Here is a 22,809-nt window from a genome sequence, read left to right as displayed (position 1 = left end):
GCTAAGATACAAATGGAATTTGCATGGGACAAAGCCACGATAATTATAGACGCCTACAGAACAATCCCCACAAAGAAATCCTCTAGTATTCGGGAGAGAATTCCCCAACACAATCTGCAATTAAAGCATGTAAAGGAATTTGCCTTAAAAATGTGCTGATTATACAGAACTTTCACGGAATGAGATGAGAACCCCCAAGCAAGAAATAGAAAGATAAGGAATAAAAAGTCAATGACCTAAGTTCAAAAGAATGAATCGCCTGGATAGAAAAAGCCAGGATAGAAAAACCAGAAACTTGAGCGTTAAAAGACAGTGATTCATGCTTCAACTGACATGACTGTGGCAACTGCAGCAAAGGCATAAACAAAGATGACTATTCAGAGCTGTGCTGGGATGTCTCTGTGACCCCACCCCACTCCACGCCAATGGATTCATCCTGTAGCTTATCAATGGCTGCGGCACAGAAATTAATATTTAAATTGGCTGTTGGAACATTGTATGGGTTTCTCATCTCCCATGCATCCAGGTAGCCTTTACTGGCCCACAGAAACACGCACTGTGTGCGTATGGGACAGGTGTCAAATCTTCCATAGGAACAATGTTATAAATGACAATGGCTTCCAGACAAGTACAAAAATGAAATTTAATTCATAATATTTATCAACAACTAACTTGAATCTTGGGCCCCTGGGAACTGAGGATTATAAGATATAGGAGGAATGGGTAAGCAGAAAAAAAATTTTTTTTTTTAATTTTCCTTTTCTTTCCAGGGCTGGATCTAAGTCACTTTCTGAAAAGGAAGTGGAGGGGCCTTCCCCATCCTACCCTTCCTGCTAGTCTCCTGTGCTCTACTCCCTGCCTCAGCTGCGCTGCCCTTACGCTGCCCTCAGCACCCAACTGTAAGTCTTTTCCACACAGTATTCCATCTCTAAAATTACTTGTTTCTCTTCCCAACAAGCACTCTTAATTTTCTGAAAGTACTTGATACTAACTAGAGGCTAGTGCAAAAAGCAATGGGAGGAAACAAATTCACAACAAGGTATGAAGGATGCATCATCTCCTAACACACACACACGTTAGATGCACAGGAGGGTACTAGGAAACGTTTGTGGCAAATAGAATTAAAATTCAAGGTTATTTTGGTGCAAAGTTTCTTTTGAAATCCATGGGTATGAGGGTGTCTTCCAAGAGCCTTGGAGGAGGGGTGTTTAGCCTAACAGTTCAGAGGTCTATATTCCAGAGAGCAGTTGGGTTCAACTCCTGGCTTCAGCTCCTGCCAGTGCAGACCCTAGGAGGCAGCGGTGATGGCTCAAGTAATGGGACTCTTGCCATTCATTTGTGAGACCTGGATGAGTTTCTGGCTCAAGGCTTCAGCACTGGCCCTCCAGCTGTTGTGGACAAATGGGGAGTGAGATTGTTCACTGCCTCTTTGCCTCTCAAAAAACAAATATTGCATGGATTTCAAAAAATTTTGTACCAAAAAAATTATAACTCCATTATCCATGAACTTTTCAAGGTATTGTTGTATATTTACATATGCATGTGTATATATATATAATGTATATAACCATACATTTTATATATATAAAATATGTAAATATATATAATGTGCATAAAAGACATATTTTCTGTTTTCTTTAAATGAAAATAACTATTAATTAAATCAATTGAATTGGTGGCATTTTGGGAAATGTGACAAAATAAGAAATTAAGAAATTAAGAATGACCCACTAGCAGGTTCTGCCCAAAGGTCTACCCCCAGAATCTGCTAAACTTAGTCATGCTTTTCATTCCTTCTTCTACTTCTGTATCCTGGATTCTGTAAATGTTCCACTATTTTAAAGAAGCAACTATCGAAGCAGGAGCAATAGGGTCTGCTCGTGGCAGAGCAGAGGCAGAAGCAGCTAAATGAGAATTTTGCAAAAGTATTAAAGATATACATTGGGATTTATTGCATAAAAGGATCTGTCACAGACTCTTTTACTCACAAAACCCCTAGTACTTATAAAGTATAATTAGGCTTCAATAAATTTAATGAATGCAAAACTTTTTAGGAGAAAAAAATCTTTTTAGAGATGAAAGACAGCCAGACACACACATGAGGGTGCTTCAGAAAGTCTGTGGGAAAATTGAATTAAAAGATAGCTTATTTTAGTACAAAAATTTTTTAATCCATGTATGGTTTTTTCATTTTCTTTGAACTTTTTGAAGTACTCGTGTTTGTGTGCATGTATTTTTAAAGTTACTTCATTGCAAGGAGTAAAGTGTGTATTGGTGCCTCAAAACATAACATGGAAGGTGGAAGTGACCGAATTATTTGCAAACAGTTTGATTTGTCAAGAAAGCTTGGAACTCTTACCATGTAAAGACTGGTGAACCCTAACTGGGCTGTCCATTTGCAAATGTTTAGCATACCTGTCAGTCACCTGGGAGTCTACCTCTCTTAACCCCTTACCTTACCCCTTCAGGTGTTCAGATGTTTATTTTTTCTAGCCATTTCCAGGAAAAGACACGTGGGACTCGCTATTTCCAGAGGGAGCTGGGGGATGGAATGGAAGCAGTGACTTGAAATTCTTAGTCCAGAATGGAAAACTTTATTTATGGAAGCCTAAGAAAAAAACTAAGGGCTAACTTCCAGATTTCCCAAACACGCTGTGGTTCCTCTGGCCTGGAGATTTCACGGTGTGAGTGTCTGCACTCATCTAACATCACAGATCTGTTCCAAGTGCAAACCGAGGCAGCCGAGGCTCTGCTGCTTGCAAAGAAGCTAAGGCCCCTGGGTGTTTGTCCCTGAAGGGTACTGAGTCAGGGAGCTGCTGCTGCCTTACCGGGCCAGGAGCCGCCCTTACATTCAAAGGCTGCAGAAAATACCTGCATGTGCAAACCTCGCTAGCAATCCAGTTTCCCAACCATCTGTGTAAGAACCACCAAGGGAGACGTGGAGCGAGCAGACGCCCACCCCTGCCGCACTCAGCCCTACCTGCTGCGTCTGCTGTCTCTGGATGGCTCTCACTTTGGGGACAGGGCTCTCTCTGGAGGAGGAGGACTGCTGCCGAGAGCGGCTCCCGTTCTGCACGGGTTCGGCCACCAGAGCTGCGGACGCCACGGACATGCTCCCGGTGCTGCGGAGCGAGGCGCTATGTGGCAGGGAGGGCGGGGCTTTGGCTCGGGCACCCAACCCGGCCTGGTCCATTTTTCGGGTTTGGGTCTGCCCAGTACTGTTTTGCCGTGGGAGAGCAAGAGGTATGTGTCTGTCCGGCACAGTGTGCCGCCTGGAGAAGTCCTCGCTCTGCGTGCTGCGTTTGGTGAAGTCTTCCATGCTGCTGTTGCTGGGCCCGCTGAGTTTGAAGTCTTCACTGTTGCTTTGGCTTCTGGAACTGGCAGTGCTCAGGTTCTCCAAACTGGAATCCACGGAGGCCTTTGGCATCGACGGAATCGGGTTACTGAGGTGGTAGACGGGGTTCTGGAATGACAAGGGCTGCAGGCTGCCTGGCTGGCTCAGGGCTGGGTGCAGGGGCCTTCTCACTTGGGGCGCGCTCTGGGGCGTGCTCTGGGCTTCCCGCAGCTGCGTGAGGCTGGCCACCTGGGAGATGGAAAGCTGGCTTCCGGTCAGGCGCAGCGGCACGTCCAGGACCGCAGACGCGTGCTCCACCTGCGCCGCGTGCGCGTCCTGCAGGTCCATGAGGGAGATGCTGCGGCCGTTGGGCAGGCTGCCTTCCTTCTCCTTCTCAGAGTGAGTCATGCTCTGCGAGGAGGCTTGCTGGACCAGCAGCAGCGTCTTCCCTCGGTAGTAGCTGTCTGTGTTGTCCTGGCTGGGAGACTTCAGCTTGTGCAGATCGCTGTGGGGAGGCAGAGGGCCGCTAATTACTCTCGAGTTAAGGCTTCGACTCAGGCACACAGACGCTCCTGACTGTTCACCGGCTGTCGGAACGGGTTTCGGCCTTACAACTCTCATCAAACCGTGCACTTTACGTAACACGGGGTACAGCATCCCATCACTGTCGTCCCCTTTTACTAGCATTCCAGTAATTCCTGAGGAAGATCTAATGCCTTCCCGAGGGATTCCAATTCATACTGAATGAGCTCCGTTTAAACCGTCAAGAGGCATTCTGAGTACACGACCGAGGGACCCCGTTAAAGGCACATATGTGGCCGATTCAGAAAGTCTGAGCACCAACAATGTGTCTGCTTGTCCAGCTGACACAGCCAGGTTGAAAGGACTTTTAGCAAGGCCTGCAGAGTTTCAAGTGCTACAATACATGCAAATGACAATTTAATAAAGCCCTTAGCCTTCCATCCAAGCAGGATATGGATTTTTTTATACATTTGGTGACTATAACTCTATACTATCATTCCAGAAAATAAGTGATCCTGGATTTTGTGTTTTACGACAAAGCACTACTGGGTTTGTCTTAGGTCAGACAATTCTTTTCGATCGCTCAAGACTTTTCAAGTTGTAAATCCAACAAATAAGTATGTAAGCGTTATTTCTCACGTACCTGTCAGTGGGGTCTTCAAATATTTTCTGCAGCCCGGAAGAGAGGCTTCCACTGACATTTGGACTTGAGCTATGCTCTGTGAAGCGTCTCAGCTGCTGCTGTATTGGCGTAGGGTTAGTCAGAGACTTGGTGATATCAGCAAGAACGCGAGGGAGAGGCCCCAGTTTTGCCACGGTCGCCTGTAGGAAGGAATTTTCACCCTAATTGGATAACAAGCATTGCGATATCCACCACAGGTTGTTTTGGGCACCACGATGCCCATTGATGGAGGGGTGTGGTTGGAGGGAAGGGTAGGTGATTGCGTAGGGGAGTGGCAGGTTCATAATGCATTGTTATGGAGCAGCGGAACCATGGCGTCGAGATGAATGGAGGCGAAACAAGGTGCAGCAGACATTGAGGAAAGAAAGGAAATAGAAATTAGCATTACGCAAATAAAAAATGAAAACACATGCTCAAAACAACCAAACTGTTGCCATTCCAACTAAAACAGGCATGCAAAGCAAACTGAATCTTTGGGAGGCTAGCGGACCGAAGTGGGGCAGGTGAGGGGAGGAACCAAACACCTTCAGACCAAAGGGAACTTCAAGACCAGAGGAGGGTCGGTGTGATGGAACATCCGGAGAAAAAGGATCATGTGAGAAGAGATGCATGCCAGCATACAGGGGGTGCCGCATTCCGGGGTGCAGTGCACTGCGGGGCACGGTGGGCACGGCCGTTATCTACCCCAGCCAGTCTTGGGAACCCTGACCTACTGCCAAGTGAGTTTCCATCAGGAAGCTACTGCGATTGTTTTTCCAACAGTGAAATCGGGTGAAGTCTATGAGATATGTCTGGGTGTACTCCTGGTTTTCAGGACTAAGCACAGACTTCTAGGGAGAAAGCCTGACTGCACAGACAAGCCTAGTGCTTAAACAGACCCTGGCCCTGGGTGAACCAGGCCTACTTCACAGGATAACTGGAACAGTAAAGACTACATCCCATTCTAGTCGTTCAAACAAGACGAACATTTCAGCGCTTGCTTTATTGGTCTCCATCACTTGTCTTCTTTAGGGAATTCTTACTCCCGTGGGGTCTTACAGGCCCCTCATCTGTTGGGCCGTTTCACATGGCTGCCTCTGTGTGTTCTTTGTTTCTGAACCACTGAGGTTCTTCCCTGCTGCTGCAGTGGACACAGACGCTATCCGAGGGAGACCTGCGCTTGCTCCGCAGTGCTGCGCCAGGACGCATATTCAGGGAATTTACCCTCGGCAGAGCTGGGACCTCACATCCAGCTAGTGCTGCTGAGAGTGAGAACGCGGTCCTGGGGACAGGCAGCCGCGGCCTGCCGCACACACGTCCCAAACCCTGCTAAACAGCATCATTCATGTTTCTCAAAGGAAGTCTTTGCTCATGGGATTTATTTCCCTTCAAATTCTATTGGCATAGCATCTTAATGGATAACAGGAAAATGGAGAAAGACAAATACATGTATCCTTATTATAGAAAACTAACCATCTTCTGAAGTTACTCTCACATACCACTATACATATTTATAGAGTACATGTGGCAAATAGAAATACCAATAAATTGTGATTGACCTAGCCAAAGCTTATGAGAGTATTTTCTACTATAAAACCTACTCCTTTTTATAAAATTCAAGACAATGACCGGCAAGTTATACTTTAACTTATAAGTATCATATATATACCAAAATTCTTGAATTATAGTCATAAAGTAAATGATTAAAAATGGTCATTCCTGTGTGTATTCTTAATTCACAACTATGGAGAAAGAAAACTTCAGGATTGTCAGATCCCACATGATTCTTAGCACTAATAATTATATCAGACTTAGTTTCTAGGCAAGTTTCAGGATATGTACTGTATATAATTTCATGGCTTTCTAGAATTTCCTGATTGTAGATCAAATATTTTATTCAGAGCTGATAGCTGTTTATGCTAGGACTTGCGGGACAAAAGATTCAACTAGCAGAAAGGGCGAGCACCCTCGTGCGACAGGTGCATTAAAGCTCTCCATCTGTCATCTCTCATCACTCCACCAGCCTGCTTTACCTTATCAAGTTGGGAAACTACTTCCCACAGTAAGGAATGCAAAACTGAAAGCTCTCGGCCCAGATCAATGTAACCATCAAAGCCCGGGGTGTTTGAGATGGTGTCTGGATTAGAGATCTCCAAAAGAAAGCGCTTCATTCCACCCCATTCGTGTTCTAAAAAGTCATTCATGAATGCCATGTATTCCTCTTTGTTACCAAACCTAAAGGAGAGGGTGAGAAAATGAGAAAGGACATGTTCAAGAAAAGAGAATCCATCATTTTGAGTTGACTACATGCAGCTATAATATTTATAATATTTAATAGAGGTATTGACTAATTTTACTATCTGTAGGTGATAAATACTAAAACATATTTCCTTAATATGTACTCAAGGACCTTGAAGAACTAACTCTTTCTGTAAGTCAAACTGTTTCTATATTTCTTGGCATTTAAAGCTCTTTGTAATGTAGCCCCTCACCAACCAGTAACAAAGCTTCAGTACTGCCTGCTTCTTCCGTCTTCCACGCGCATCATACAGCAGTCACTCTCATCTGTTTCAGACCTCTCCAGCGGACAGTACTGAACACCATGTGTTTCCTACATGCACATTTATGGCAGCTTTGGCCTTCGCACCTAAAGGAAGCACTTCACAGCTTCCCTCTGACATATCTGAATTGCTAGCACTTTGGTGCTTTATGGTCATTACCAAGCAAAATAAAAAAATAAAAAAATGTCACAGCCACTGTGACACTGTGACGGCTGATCTAATAACCAACCCATGTGCTAAGTGACTGACTGGGTGGCTCCATCCTGGATTCACATCCTGGGGGCGGGGGCAATTTCATCAGGCTACTTAGAATAGTATACAAAACATGTGAATTACTGATTTTGGGGATTTCCCATTGGATATTTTCAGGTTGCAGCTGACTACAGGTAACTGAAACCTTGGAAAATAAACCTGTGGGTAAGGGGGAGGGGAAGGGACTGTTGTACTCCTCCTCCTCCAAGCCTATTTGTTTCCGCTATGGGAGAATGTCTCAGCCTAACTAGACTGTAGCTCTCTTCAGGGCCTAGCGTAAGCCCACAATAAACTAGACACAGTCTTTATCGGAATGGCTCAAATGCGGGTAAATATGTGTACTTCTGCATGGGCTTCTGCAGAGGACACACCAAGTTCAAACAGTGCTCTTCCACAACACCACCATTTACACTAGAAAACGATCTGTTTCATTGACGCTCTAACTTTACAGACTTGTCTTTAAGACTTCATATGGAGAAAATCTGTGAGGAATTCCTTGCTGGTCATTTCTTAAAGCTTGCTGAAGAAAAGGTTTGAAAACAATGCAAAGTGGAAAGAAAGAAGACCGTGTGGGTGTCCCCACAGACCGCACAAGGACATAAGCTGCAGCCATTAGTTGGCTGCCTGGAAGTAACTCAAATTCCCTGATGGACTCCTTCATCCCTGCATTCTTTCAAGAGACGGGTTCAGTGCCACACCCTGTACTCTTCCCCACCCCACCCTCTGCCTTTTCCCCCAGGTTTGTAAGCTCCCTAAACCTGAAAAACTTCTATGAAGAAACTCACCTCCGACAACTGCCCCCCAGCCCCCGACTCTGGACTCCTAGCCCACCCTAAGCTCTATAGGACCCAGCATGCCGGAGGACTGTGCCCTCTGCCACGTGCACGCCGGCAGTCGGCCACCTCTGCAAACTGATGTACTTCCTTCTTGAACAAATTCATTTTGGCTGCGAGCTCGTTTACCATCTCCTCTCTGTTCTGCTCCCCTTCTCCTTACCCTCATTCCAACTACACAGACGTTAGCTGCTGTTTGCATTTTTGAGTGCGTGTCTCCCCAGTTGCTTTCTCTTAACTTTGTTTTGAAAAATTTTCAACCTACAGAAAGGCTGAAAGAATATACAATGAACACCCATTTGCCTCTCATTTATATTAACCAACTGCTAACATTTTGTCAAGTTGTCTTTCACTCTCCCTCTTTGTACATAAACATTTACTTTTTTTCCTGAACCATTTTAATCTAAGTTGTAGGCATCACTTTTCAACACTTTAGCACCCATTTCTTTAGAATAAAGCATATCTCTTACATCAGCCAATGTTATTTTCACATTAAGACTTTTAAAACACTATTCATGAATTATCTCACACAGTTCATAGATTTCACCAATTGTCTCCCAGATGACTTTTACAGTTTTTTTTTTTTCCAATTTGACATCTGAGTAAGTTGTGAGTATTGCATTTAGACTATTAATCTAGAATAGCCCCTCTCCCATCTTTTGCATTCTTCTTAACACCGTCCTTTGTGAAGTGGCCAGACTGTAACCAAAGAATTTCTCTGACTGTTCTTTCAACTCTTTCACACTTAGATGTTTGTGTTTTTACACTGCCAGGTGACAGCATATGTATCACATTTTATCTAATCTTTTTTTCTTTTGGCCAAAATATTTCTACTAGCCCTCTTCACTCAATATTCTATCTTCATCACTTTTTTGTATTATTGAATATTCTTTGAAAATGTTGCAGTGGCTGCAAATATCCCACTCAATTTTCGTACAGCAGTTTACTTAATACATAAGATGCTCTCAATTTTGGATAATTTTTGTTAATACCACAATGACAATCTGAGAGAGGAGGCTCCCCACATCCAGACTTTAGGCCTCACATATCTTTTAGACAGCGTGCTTTTAGAGCAGTAGCAGCATGACCTACTTGGCGAAGTTGGCCAGGTTCTGAATGACCTTGGCAATGAGAGTGAGTGTCCGAGAGGTGCGGTCATCAGGATACTCCTGCATCAGGTTGAAAAGACTGGGCGACATGATGGCTGGGCACAGGAAACGGAGAAACAACGAGGCACTGATGAGCCGCTCGCTGATGTCCTGCTTGCCTCGACTCAGGCACTGCTGCTTCCAGGACGCAAACACTTCTTTCAATTCACGAGGGAAAACACTGGAGAAAGGAAAAATACCCAAAGCCCTAAGTGTGAAAGTGCCAAGACCCAAGGCAGCACAAGTGACCCAATCCTGACCAAGCTGTAGGGAGGACCCGGTAGAGATCCAGTAGAGAACCAGGAATGAGATTCTGCCTGATTTATGGCTAAGAAGTGGCAGAAAATTCACAGAAGGCCAGATGGAGACTGGAAACCCAAAGCTACAAAACTCTGCATTACTGTAAAATTAGTTTTGCACAGTGAAAAAAAAAATGACACGACGTTCCTGACTAAACCATCTGGTTGAATATAGCTTACCATAATCTTGCTAAACACTGTTCATCAAAAATCTCCCAAAATCTCACCAATTGCTGGGGTTACAGCAATGACCAAAATTCATGACACATCTGTTCAGTAAATATTTTAGAAAGCCAGAAAAATGCTTTTGGTATTACAGAATGTAGTATAATATTTTGGGATAGAGTATATTTATGTAGGCAGCCAGTTTCAGAAGTACTCGTGTTTACAACAGAGATTTACTTAGACAGAACTGTATTAAGAGAACTTTCGACTGTGGTTGGGAATAACAGCACTGTCATGAGGGTAAGTGATAAAATGGAAGTTCTGTGAGCACAGCTGCCAGCCCACCAGTAAGAGTTGATGATCTTGCAGAAAGCCAGCTCGCAGCACATCTTCAGGTTGCTCTGATGGTCTATCAGTTCACTAGAGGAACATTTGCTGGGGTCCACTTCGCAGTTCTCATCCGACTCGTACAAAGCTTTGATGAACTCCCCTATTTGAAGAGCGAAGATGAGGAACAGTGTAACTATCATTACAGGGTTTAACTGAATAGAAGACAAGGATTTAGGATTTCTGTCCAATACATAGATTGGGGAGTCCTGTTCTCAGACCTCACATGGAAGGCAGGAAAGAGTGCCCGTGAAAGGTCACTGCTGCAGAACCAAAGGTCAACACATCCCACAGATCCTGATCATGTTCCTTACCGTGGAAGAGGAATAACAGCCATCATCAAAATCTCATCACAGTGTTTATATAAAAATCGTAACAATACTACTTTAAGCAACGCAGTATCTTTTATCTGAAACTTATAAACATGTTTAATTAGCATGAATTTGCTATTTGTTATAAGGCTCTATCAGAGTGCCCAATGTTTTTGATATTCTTGAAGAACAAACAGCCAGTCTTGATCGAATGGCCCCCTAAGGTTTTAAGTCAGCTGCTAATGTAGGTGCCAAAACAGATGCAAGTTAGGGTCTCTGGGCTAGTGCAAAATTGTAACTGAAGATCTCTTTGAATAACCTGGACATGCTTTTCCATATAGGTCTGGCTTAAAAACCTCTTCTATTTATAGTCTATCCTTTATAAATTTATGCCTGAAATTCCCTGAGACAACAAATCCCTATCTTGTTTATCCTCCACTATACACTTTTATATATCTTCTACTGATCCATGTTGCACACGGTTTTGTGCCTATTTGTTCATGTGTCTGTCTCATTTCTAGGATGAATACCGTCAGAGGTACCAGGTTTTATTCATGTTTAAAGCCCCAGACCCTTGAATAGCCCCCAAAGCATTGTCAGTGCTCCATAAATAACAGCGATGGTAGCTACATATGCTTGGGTTTCTTTTTCTTTACTAACAGGTCTTTGTGAGAGGGGTGTGGATCTTCCAAGGATCCTTCCAAGTCCGTTTATATTGCTTGAGGTTTGGGCTAGTTATGGCAGAGTTCATGGAACTGAACAGTAATTCTTGCAAAATTAAGTAGCAGCAGCAGTATGAAAAGCATTTTCTATGAAAATGGTTAGTGTTGAGATAAAGGGAAGCTTCTAAAAACAGCTACGACACAGGATAGCTCCTTGGGAAAACCAGGCTTGGAGACAGAAAACAAAGAGGGATATAGAAAAGAAGGTGGTGTGCAGAAAAGGGTAAAGGCTTTGGAGCCGGAAGACCCATGATCAAATGCTAGATCCATCACTTACATGACTGTGTGGCTTCGAAGTCACTAATTAGTCCAGCTGCAGTTGTCTTATTTGTAAAATGGTGTTGGTAAGACTCAGTTTGTACTGTTGTGGTGAGGATTGGAAATGATGTATGAAAAGCATGTAATATGGCGCTTAGCAGGGACTGCACCAAAAAGTATGGTTTCACACAAGCTACGCAATTTTAAAATAATTTCCATGAAGTGGAATAGCCAAAACCAGTACATTTGACATAGTTACCAATTCTTGCAAGATATGTATTCAGTATGTTCTTCATGTCTCTTATGTGTCTCTACACAGTTTACATTTACAGAGTACTTAAGGGGCCGTAGCTGTGGTATAGCGGGTTAAGCCTCTGCCTGCAGTGTCAGCATCCCATATGGGCACCGGTTTGAGCCCTAGCTGCTCCACTCCTGATTCAGCTCCTTACTAATATGCCTGGGAAAGCAGTGTAGGATGGCCCAAGTGCTTGGGTCCCTGCACCCATGTGGGAGACCTGGAAGAAGCTCCTTTCTGGCTTTGGCCTCCCCATTTGTTGAGTGAACCAGTGGATGGTAGACTTCTCTCTCCCTGTCTCTTCCTCTGTCTCTAACTCTGCCTTTCACAAAGAAAATAAATTTTAAACACACATACAGAGACACATTCAGCACTTCAAAAAATAAATAAATGAACAAACAAACAAACCAGAGTACTTAAATTTAAAACAAAGCCATCAGTGTCAAACATCCCACGTAAAACTGGCCAAACCGGAAATTTGTAACATAAATATCTGTTTGTTTAGGGGCAGGCATTTGCGGCAGGTTAAGCCTCCACTGTCTCTCTGTCACTCTGCCTTTCACATGAAAAAAGAAAAAAACCTAAAAAATGTTCTGCTCAGTGAGTTCATTTAAGTTATATCTATTCTAGGAAACAATGCTCACATTAATGAGTAACATGAATATTAACAACCTTTTCTCTTAATCTTCAAGAAAAGAACAAAATCTCTCTAGAGCTCAGAAGTCAGCTGTCTGTGCTGCCAGCCTAAAACTGTCTCCCTGGTTCTGATATGCTTAATTCCTCCAAAATACAGAAAAGCATTTGCACTTTTTAAAAAAAATTTTTATTTAAGGTATACAAATTTCACGTGTCTCCTCTATACAGACTTAGGAACACAGTGGTAGTTAATCTGACAATGAGAGAGGTATCACACTGAAAAATGAAGCTTTTATAAATTTGTACCTAGAAGGTGCTTATCTGTTCAAAATTAATGAGACAGATTTAAAACCCATTTAAGTACATTCTCTTGCCTTTGAAACACACAGCACCAAAGGAGGTGCTTTGTGAGTTGTTTAAATACATGTCTGCGCCTAGAATGTTCTATGATGTGCTTTCTGTGTACATCATCAATCATTAATAGTAATTGTTCATTACTATCTAGTGTCAAAATTTCTCGACTAGGAGCAAGTCCACAGGTATGGACACACTACTGCTGCCAGGGTGCAACTCAGGTCCCTTCAGGGATTTCCTTTCTCTACCTCACAGATGGCATTTCCTGAGTGTCACAGACATCAAAATGCAATCTGATCTCAATCTGCAAAGGTACAAAGGGCTAACAGATGGGAGAGTTCAGTCTAAATTTGAGGCAGCATCGGTGTAGTAAACAGTGACGCTTTCATCAAGATGAATGCAGACTGGCAACTTCTAACATCAATTCTCTTTGAAAATTCTACAGGTGGTTCAGAAATGGCATCTGTTCCTTGCCCAAAATGTGTGGAATACAGTCACATTTTGATGGGACGACGAAAATACAAGCCTTGTCCTGAAGCAGCTCACCAGTGAATTCTGTTCACGCTCCCGAAGGAGCAGCCGCTTTTATCACCTGGCCCTTGCTCTTGGATCACAGACATGATCACAGAGCTCTGTACTTGAACTGTGTCCCATGCTCAGGGCATCAGCTGCCATGCTGCGCTGAGTCAGTCAGCTACTTGTTCACTGTTCTATGGAAGGTCTTGTATTCACTTCTCACCTTGGAAATTCTTTCATTCAGAAATCTCATCTAGCACATTGAACTTTAGAATATGAATGACACGGCCGGCACTGCGGCTCACTTGGCTAATCCTCTGCCTGCGGCGCCGGCACCCCTGGTTCTAGTCCCGATTGGGGTGCCAGTTCTGTCCTGGTTGCTCCTCTTCCAGTCCAGCTCTCTGCTGTGGCCCGGGAGTGCAGTGGAAGATGGCCCAAGTGCCTGGGCCCTGCACCCCATGGGAGACCAGGAGGAGGCACCTGGCTCCTGGCTTCAGATCGGTGCAGCGCACTGGCCGAAGCAGCCATTTGAGGGGTGAACCAACAGAAGGAAGACCTTTCTCTCTGTCTCTCTCTCTCACTAACTCTGCCTGTCAAAAAATTAAAAAAAAAATATGAATGATAGATTTTGAAGAAATCTGGCCAATAAATATTCATTCCTCTGTTCACAGAATGAGGAGTCCTATATGAGGTGCTTCACTGTTGCCTTTTAGAAGACAATACAAATTTTTAAAGCAAACCTTGAGAGATAATTGATGACTATTCTTTATGTAAATGAGACTATGAACTTCTCTGTACTTTTCCTAATGTCAATGAAAATCCATCTTCACTAGTTTCTCATAAATCACCACTAAATATTAAACTTTTTAAAAAATTTGTTTTCATTTTAATTTGAAAGGCAAAGAAACAGAGATCTGCCATCTGCTGATACAGTTCCCCACATCAGCCAGGGTTTGGTCAGGTCAGAGCCAGGAGCCAGGGACTCCATCCAGGTTTCTCATGTGTGTGGCAGGGACCCAGGTATCTGAGCCATCATCTGCTGCCTCCCAGGAGCACATCAGTGGGAAGTCAGATTGGAAAATGAGGAGCCAGGATGCAAACCAGGCACTGTGACATGGGACCTGGGCATCCTGCACTGAAACTCAATCACTGTGCAAAATGCCCAACCCCCTTAAACCAAAGCACATGACTGACAGAGAAAACATGAAGATAGCAGGAAGAGAAAGAAATCTGCTTCTTTAGAGTAGAAAACAATGGCTACCACTGTGAGTCCACTTCATGTGAACACAGTAGTGCCGCTCCTCAACCATGGTTCACTTTTCCCTCCTTACAACCTGGCTCCTGCCCTCCTCATACCAGTCTGAGCCATCACCAGTGATTTTGAACTTGTCACATGCAATACCCATTTTTTGTTGCTGTTGCTCTTTACTTCCTGCAATATCTTCTGATCTTCTCTAGTGGTGTCTAGGACTCAGTGTTAGTCTGGCTTTCTCTCTTACTACGCTGTTGCTTTCATTCTCTGATCACTCCTGTTCTTCCTTCTGTCCCGTAAACCCAGGTGTACTGTAAGATCTGTCTTTAGGTCTATTTTCTTCTTTCTCTGGCAATCTCATAGCTTTATTTAAACCCTCCACATGGGTAAGCTGGTTTCCAACAGCCAGCTAGACAGATGTCCGTAGAGCTTTCCTACCTCAAACCTCTGAGATTTCCTGTTAGAACTTCACATTAAATATATATGTGAGGTGGAAATAGAATTTCCCATCTTTTAAGCTTACTACTTAGATGATTTCCATCTCTGTTAAGAACCTCATTATCCTTCTAGTCACTCACAGAGATCAAAATTCTCTGTAATACTTGACCCCTCTCCCCTTCCCACAGACTGAAAAAGCTGAGAAAGTTCAACTTCCTAATAGTTCTTGTGCCCACCTTTTTCCCACTGCAGTGAGCTCCCCCTTCCGAGCCTCATTATTTCCTGCCTCCCTATCACAACAGCTCTCCACTGACCGCGCTGCTTCCAGCTGCTTTCTTCGACTGCCCGACTTCATCAGTTAAATTAACTCAATGGAAGACACCCTGCTCAAAATCCAGTGGCCCCTGAACCATCACTGTGAAATCGAATCCTCAGCCAGGCATTCAAAGCTCTCAACAAACTGGTTCTACTTGTCTTCTCATCTTTTATTTTTGTTGTTGCTGTAGTTTACTTGTCTTCTTCATGCTTTTTTTTTTTTCCAGCTAAAAGGTTTTATTATATACATGCCTGGGTCTTCCCAACTCTATGGCTTTTTGTTCCTAGGGTTCTCTGTCCCATGATAATCCTTACCACAGCTCTTGCCCAACACCGTTTATAAAAGCTTTCTACTGGGGCCAGAGCTGTGACATGGAAGGTCATCCCATATGAGTCCCAGCTGCTCCAATTCCGATCCGGCTCCCTGCTAATGTGCCTGGGAAAGCAGCGGAGGATGGCTATCCACATGGGAGACCTGGACGAAGCTCCTGGCTTTGTCCCGGCCAGGCCCTGGCTGTTGTGGCCATTTGGGGAGTGGACTAGCGGATGAAAGATATCTCTCTATCTGCCTTTCAAATAAATAAATATATCTTTAAAAAAAAGCTTCTACCCTTCAAGCAATACATACAACATATATTTAGTTCATATAGGAAATTTTACAATTCTATTGGCTTGAATAAATAAACTTAATTCTTAGGAAAAAAAACACAGGATTTTTTTTTTGGTTATCTTTATATCTATACTGTAAGCTCCTTGAGGGCAAAAAAATCTGCACTCATTCAATATACCTTTACTGATGATCTGCTCTTGGTATCACATGTCACCGTTGAGCTAGAGCAAGGTGGCTAGTGCGAATTAAAATGTGTGGTATAATGAAAAATACCAATTTTCAAAGAGTATGATGAAGTAAAATCAAACCGTTAAAGTAGTATTTGGATATACTGGGTAAAATAAACTAGGTTGTTGATTTTGCCTGTTTCTGTATTATCTCCTCATGGCTCATGCCATATTTCTAGAGAGCGCTGCTCCGCACTCTGTGGCAAGTACTGGGGATAGGAGATAATCAGTTCTTCATTCAAAAACTATGTCTGCTCTACCGTGGTGCACATCAAAGCGCCCAGCACAGCACCCTACCCTGGCAGTTAACGGCTGAACGTCATGACCAGATCTGGAACTGCAAGCCAATGCTTAGTCAGCAAGAATCCTGACTGGACAAAAATTAGTTATGTTAAACATTCTGGAGACCTTGAAGGCAGAAATTTGGAGTTGAGAGAACTGGGGATAATATCTTCTTTTTTGATTAGAGTTCTGTGTTCATGATGATAAATGCTGGGTTAACACATTTGAGATCAACGTCATATAAGAGTACTTCAAAAAGTTTATGGAAAATAACATTTAGTGTGGGGCCAAAAATTTTTTTTTTTTATTTTTTTTTATTTATTTATTTATTTTGACAGGCAGAGTGGACAGTGAGAGAGAGAGACAGAGAGAAAGGTCTTCCCTTGCCGTTGGTTCACCCTCCAATGGCCGCCGCGGCCGGCGCGCTGCGGCCGGTGCACCGCGCTGATCCGATGGCAGGAGCCAGGAGCCAGGTGCTTTTCCTGGTCTCCCATGGGGTGCAGGGCCCAAGCACCTGGGCCATCCTCCACTGCACTCCCGGGCCACAGCAGAGGGCTGGCCTGGAAGAGGGGCAACCGGGACAGAATCCGGCGCCCCAACCGGGACTAGAACCCGGTGTGCCGGCGCCGCAAGGCGGAGGATTAGCCTAGTGAGCCGCGGCGCCGGCCGGGCCAAAAATTTAAAATCCATGCATATGAGGGGTCTCATGGAAAATGTATTATGAAGAAAACTAGACATCAATTTCAAAAGTTTTTTTTTTTTACACCAAAATCAACTTAGCTTTTTACTCCATCTTTCCACAAGCCTTTTGAAGTACACTTGTATGTTTATATCAGGATGTAAATAGCCAATTCTTCAGGGGAAATAGCTCAGCTCAGGTCTAGTAGTGACACCAATTACCATTATTATTAGTTCCAGAATCAGGGACTTAGGTGTATACTGGTAGGCCTTCTATTTCCATACATACTGTAAGAAACCAATCCCGAGACTTCTTGCAGCTGAAACTCACACTTGAATATTCTAGAGAGCTGGAATTTGGCCTTGGCTTGTCTTTCTCATGAGGGTGAAACAAGAGTCAAAATGGGAAAGAAGAGCGAATAAATGTTTTTCTTTTCCATACCCAATGCATCATGAAGATATTGCTGTCCCACCAACTTGAGGTATTCCTCAATGGATTTGGTGGCAATGGTGTTCTCTCTGAAGATTAAGACATCATGCTCGCCACAACGATCCACCTCAGACATCACCAAGTCGGTCAGAAAATCCTGGTGGAATAATGTTCAGTCAGGCCGAGAGCAATGGAATAAATAATACACATTAGAAGAGACTGATGAAACACCAGACGCCCCTGTAAGTGCTGCTGTAAAACTAAAGCTACAGATTGATTTGACAGAAAAAAGGCGGTCAGGATTAGATTTTAGGGGTCACTCCCCCTATGTTTCAAATTCCTTCCAAGATTTTTCATTGCACTTTTGATAAAGACCAGAATTCTGAATGCAGTCTACAAAAAGTTTCTATCTTTTCTGTCTCTCCAGCCTCGTCTTGTGCCATTCTGCTCCAGCCTCAGGGGCCTTCTTGTTCGGTCCTTTAATGCACACACCACCGCCCTTCTACATACAATGTCCTCTATTCAGCAGAACGCTGCCTGGCAAATGCTGTTCTCAGTTCTGCTCCACTCCCACCCTTGCTTCTGCCCCCACTGTCAGGGAGCGAATTCCTGGGCTCCTTGGGTCTTAGTTCACACACCATTTCCTCCAACACTGTCCCCAAACCCGCCATCAGGACCTTTGTTCCACACCCTTATCTTGTGTGCCTCACTAGAATTGTTACTGGAGAAGCTACTTCATGAATTAGCTGACTAATACAGATTTTCCTCAGAAATCTGCAAGCCTCATAAGGCCAAGGGGAGTGCCTATTTTGTCCACTGTCACACTGCTACCAGCTATCCGTTTTTGGCATATGTTAGGTGTTCAATATATTACAGTTTACAAGTTGGCCCATGGTATTAATGTGAAATTTCTTGCTCTTGTCATTTGAACTCATTTTCTAGGCTACTATTGCTTATGCATCTCTCCATGGAAAAGGAAGATACAAAGAAAGAGAAAGCCTTGAAGAAACAGCTGCTTTGTTCCTCAACACTTTTAGAAAACTTGGTGTAAAATGCAGTGCTTTTGGTTGTTCAGTTTGAAAGGTGATACTATCAGATATTTTGAATGTTACCAGTATACTTACTGGGTATTTCAAGGGCTCAAAAACTAAAAACAGATGGAATATGTTGATTTTCTTTTATATAAAATTAAACATTATAAATATTCATGAGATTCACTTTTGGGCAGCTCAACAGAGTTGTGTGGACTTAAGAATCACTATTAAAACTTCTGCTGAGGAGCCGGCACTGTGGTTCAGCAGGTTAACGTCCTGGCCTGAAGCGCTGGCATCCCATATGGGCACCAGTTCTAGTCCTGGCTACTCCTCTTCCACAGCTCTCTGCTGTGGCCTGGGAAAGCAGTAGAGGATGGCCCAAATCCTTGGGCCTCTGCACCCATGTGGGAGACCCAGAAGAAGCTCCTCACTCCTGGCTTTGGATCGGCGTAACTCTGGCTGTTGTGGCCATCTGGGGAGTGAACCATTGGATGGACGACCTCTCTCTCCACCTCTCCTCTCTCTGTGTAACTCTGACTTTCAAATAAATAAATCTTAAAAAAAAAAAAAAAGAAAAAACTTCTGCTGAGAGGCAGAGGAAACTTTTGGGAGTTTGGATAACATTCTGTATCTCAGTCAGGTGGTGGTTTCAGTGGGTGAAAATCTGCCAAACTCGCTGAACTTTTCCACTGCCAATGAATATAGTTTATTACATATAAATAGAATACAAATCAGTGACTTTAAAAGAAAACATATATATCCTGAACCTTGAACAACTGAAAAGAAGAATATATTCATACAATTTCAAAGATGGAACTCAAAATTTCAAGGATATCTCAACCCAAACTCTTAAGCTTTCATAATGACAGAAAGCTTACAACTATTAAAAGTAAATTAAGCACAAAAATCATAATCAAAAGAAGGCAGATAAGGGACTCATTATTGAACATATTGATGCATTCTGATTTATATCTAGAAATCTTAATAGCACTTTATTTTATTATTTGGTTTGAAATAAATTATTCTAGCTGTGAACCTCTCTAGAGCTAAAATATAAACTTATCATGACCAGTCAAGTCAGGTGACTATGCCTCGTAGGTCAATGAGTCTATCAGCTGGGTTGTTGTTCTACCTACAGTCAGAATACTTCTTCTTTGCCTACCTTTTTGAACTTTCACTTTTATCCAGGAAAAAAAGAGAAAAGGCTATCATGAAACCTCTACCAATTGTTTAATATCTTCTGGTTTTTAAAATCCCAAATTTAGAATTTAATCCTGTAAGGAATGTTGCTAATCCCAACCATGCCTCTTGAATACTGCCTTCTGAGCATATGGGATATGGTTATCAGTTAATCTTAAAATATAATGAGGAATTGGGGCCAGTGCTATGGCAAAGTGGGTGAAGTCACTGCCTGCAGTGCCGGCATCCCCTATGGGTGCTAGTTCGAGACCTGGCTGCTCCACTTCCGATCCAGCTCTCTGCTATGGCCTGGGAAAGCAGTAGAAGATGGCTCAAGTGCTTGGGCCCCTGCACTCACATGGGAGACCCAGAAGAAGCTCCTGGCTTTGGATCGGCGTAGCTCTGGCCACTGCGGCCATATAGAGAGTGAACCAGTGGATGGAAGACCTCTCTCTCTCTCTCTTTCTCTCTCTCTGCCTCTCCTTCTCTCTCTGTGTAACTCTTTCAAGTAAATAAATGAATCTTTAAAAAAATACAAAGTGAGGAAGAAAACCATTATATAATACTATAGTGCTCACAATAATGAACCCTAAACTTACTGTTGGGTTATCACATAAATCCTGAAGCCTAAACTTACTGTTGGGCTCCCACATCAATCCTATCACTTACTTCACCAGACAACGAAGAGCTGACTGTGGCCACTACCTTTCATGCAAATGCACTTTAGACAAATATGCGTCGGTTCCCCTACTTTCTTTAGTTTTATAATGCCCAAGTTTTCTGTATCGTAACTCCATGTATTTTTCTTCCCAAATCTTTTTCCCCTTTGCCTGACCAACAGTGAAGCACACTGACTGGACCTGCACAGCACCCGCCTTCTGCTTTCCTGATAGAAGGTGGTGGGAGAGCTCTGGGTAACGTAGCCCCGTCCACCTACCTTGGCTCTGCCCGTGCTCTGGAGAATGTGCACTAAGGCACAAGCCAGCTCCTCTTTATTCCTCACGCTAATTACTGGCTCAAGGACAGAGCACAGCATGGTGTAGTTGCTGGTGACAAATTCTGCAAATTCTTTGTATTGCTCCATAGGCAGAATGGTGATGGTTTGGAAACGCGATTTAATCCGAATAGAAGGCCCTCCGGTCTTTCCTTTGTTGGGCGTAGGCGTACTCACTGGATACCACTTTTCTACAAATTGGCGACCAGTCACACTGGCAGTGGGGATGTTCACTAGCCCTACATAATTATTCTTGTCCTTTTTTTTCTTTTTTTCCACATCCTTGTAAATGTGAACCGTGATGCTATGAAGAGGTGGAAGGCTGTAGAATTCAAAATGTTCGCCCCAAAAAATATTGTCTGCTTTGGTCTTGCTGGTTGTACGAGCAAAGAGGGTATCATCAAGGCACAGTTCACAGAAATATTTCTTTTTAGGGGCAAGGTCCTTGGCTTCAATGATCCATAAACGGAGAACATTTTCAGCTCGTCTGCAGTTGTCCTTTAAAGAGAAAATAAAGCTGAATTTGAGAGATGATGCCCCAAAAAGAACAGCTTCCTCTTAGAATGGGTGATGTGGATTATGAACTCTACTGTACATAATCAAAGGAATAGCTATCTCATCATTTAGAATAATAGCAAGCTCTAAACAAGAATGCTTCAGTCTTAGAGAACCATATGTACTCTGTTTTACTTGAGTTAAAAAAAAATAGCTTGTAAAGGTAAGTTCTCATAGAGCTAGCCGAGGGGCAATGAGACTGAGCTCTGCAGAAAAAAAAAGCGGCAAGTAGCTGAGAAACTGGGTTCCAGTCCATTTCCGTCAAGTACTAACTTGCGACTCGGGCAGGCACAGGACTCTGCTGAATCTTTAACCCACACTTGTAAAACTATGGTAGTAACACCTGCAAGGTTATTTTTGATATAAAAGGGCACAACAGGCATTGTGCTTTAACTGTAAAGTGCTATAACAATTCAAGTACTCTTACTACATATACCTTCCATTGATTTACTGCTTCCAAAGTGATACATTTTTTGGACCCCCAAAGCCACTCCTACCTTATTTGGTTGAACTGTCCTGCGAAGGTTTTCCATCCACTTATCTCTCTCTGAAGCAGAGTTACAGCTGAAGCATTTACTTCCACTTAAGTAGGTAACCTTCAACAAAAAGTTTAGAGATACGGAAAAGGAAACATGAGATTTGAGGGCTCTATCTTTTTAGCTTAGGACATGCTATGAATCCAATTATATTTCATGAAACTAAGTGATACTGGCGAGGTTTCTGCTATCTATTTCTAGATCTACATCTGACTTCTGCTTTGTTGTCTAGGTAGCATCCAAGATGAGAACAAAGGCCATTTAGAAATCAGCTGAGGAACCTAAAACTGGCCTATGGTTCAGGAAAATCAGTTACAAACCTTTCAGGCCACCTCTTAAATTACCTGCAAATGAACATGCTTGATTCTGTGTGAGTTAATAAAAAATAACTAAAAGAGGAAGAGTTTCTGAAATAGCTTATCAGATTTCTGCTTTTATTCTAGCATTATTCAAGGGTACAAAATAACACTGAAGAGTTACCAGTATTGAATTGCTGTCTTTAGAACCCATTTCTTCTCCACTAGGCAATCAGTCTCTTTAAATGCCAATCATTTATTAGGTTAGCCTGACCACTGTTACCAGTGCCCTTTTAAAATGAAACACGTTATCTAAATGCCTAGCATCTAACACTGGGCTTGATATATAGCCTATGAAACTAAGTCCCACAAATAAGGAAAACTTCAAGTGATTTTTATGAAAAAGAACAGCAATACATGACTTGTGTAACTTGCTGGTGTTCGCTCACATATTAGCTCAATCTCAGGCCATAACCTAGTAGGGCCTGATTATATGCTCTGTGCAACATAGCAGTTTAAGAGGCTAGTGAGTATTTGTAATGTGGGAAGTCCAAGTTGATATGTGCTTTGCTGTAATGTATAACATGCATATCAGAGTTTGGAGATTCAGTACAAAAAGAATGTAAAATATCTCATTGCTAATTTTTATATTACACATTGAAATGACAGTAGTTAAATTAAAAAACAAAACTTAAAATTGCATACACGGGGGCCAGTGCTATGGCATAG

The 22,809-nt window shown here is 43.0% G+C and overlaps 1 protein-coding gene across 16 annotated transcripts in view; it reads right to left on the bottom strand.

The window, feature by feature from the left end:
- The window catches only part of RASAL2 (RAS protein activator like 2), a 416,913-nt gene that overhangs the window by 19,471 nt on the left and 374,633 nt on the right, over positions 1–22,809 (bottom strand). For 11 of the 16 annotated variants that reach the window (XM_051856990.3, XM_051856991.3, XM_051856986.3 and 8 more), the window contains 8 exons: positions 21,746–21,844; positions 20,637–21,191; positions 17,499–17,643; positions 10,121–10,265; positions 9,256–9,492; positions 6,551–6,752; positions 4,500–4,699; positions 2,981–3,839 (listed from right to left, as the gene is read on the bottom strand). In XM_051856990.3, coding sequence (XP_051712950.2) covers positions 2,981–3,839; positions 4,500–4,699; positions 6,551–6,752; positions 9,256–9,492; positions 10,121–10,265; positions 17,499–17,643; positions 20,637–21,191; positions 21,746–21,844 — 2,442 coding nt within the window. The remainder of the gene's footprint in view (positions 1–2,980; positions 3,840–4,499; positions 4,700–6,550; positions 6,753–9,255; positions 9,493–10,120; positions 10,266–17,498; positions 17,644–20,636; positions 21,192–21,745; positions 21,845–22,809) is intronic. The other 5 variants (XM_089336816.1, XM_051856992.3, XM_051856988.3 and 2 more) reach the window with 1 other exon arrangement.

The sequence above is a fragment of the Oryctolagus cuniculus genome, chromosome 7, assembly GCF_051225735.1.
Source record: "Oryctolagus cuniculus isolate XC-2025 breed Fujian yellow rabbit chromosome 7, ASM5122573v1, whole genome shotgun sequence".
NCBI lineage: Eukaryota > Metazoa > Chordata > Mammalia > Lagomorpha > Leporidae > Oryctolagus > Oryctolagus cuniculus.
This window is presented reverse-complemented; position numbering and strand designations above follow the sequence as displayed.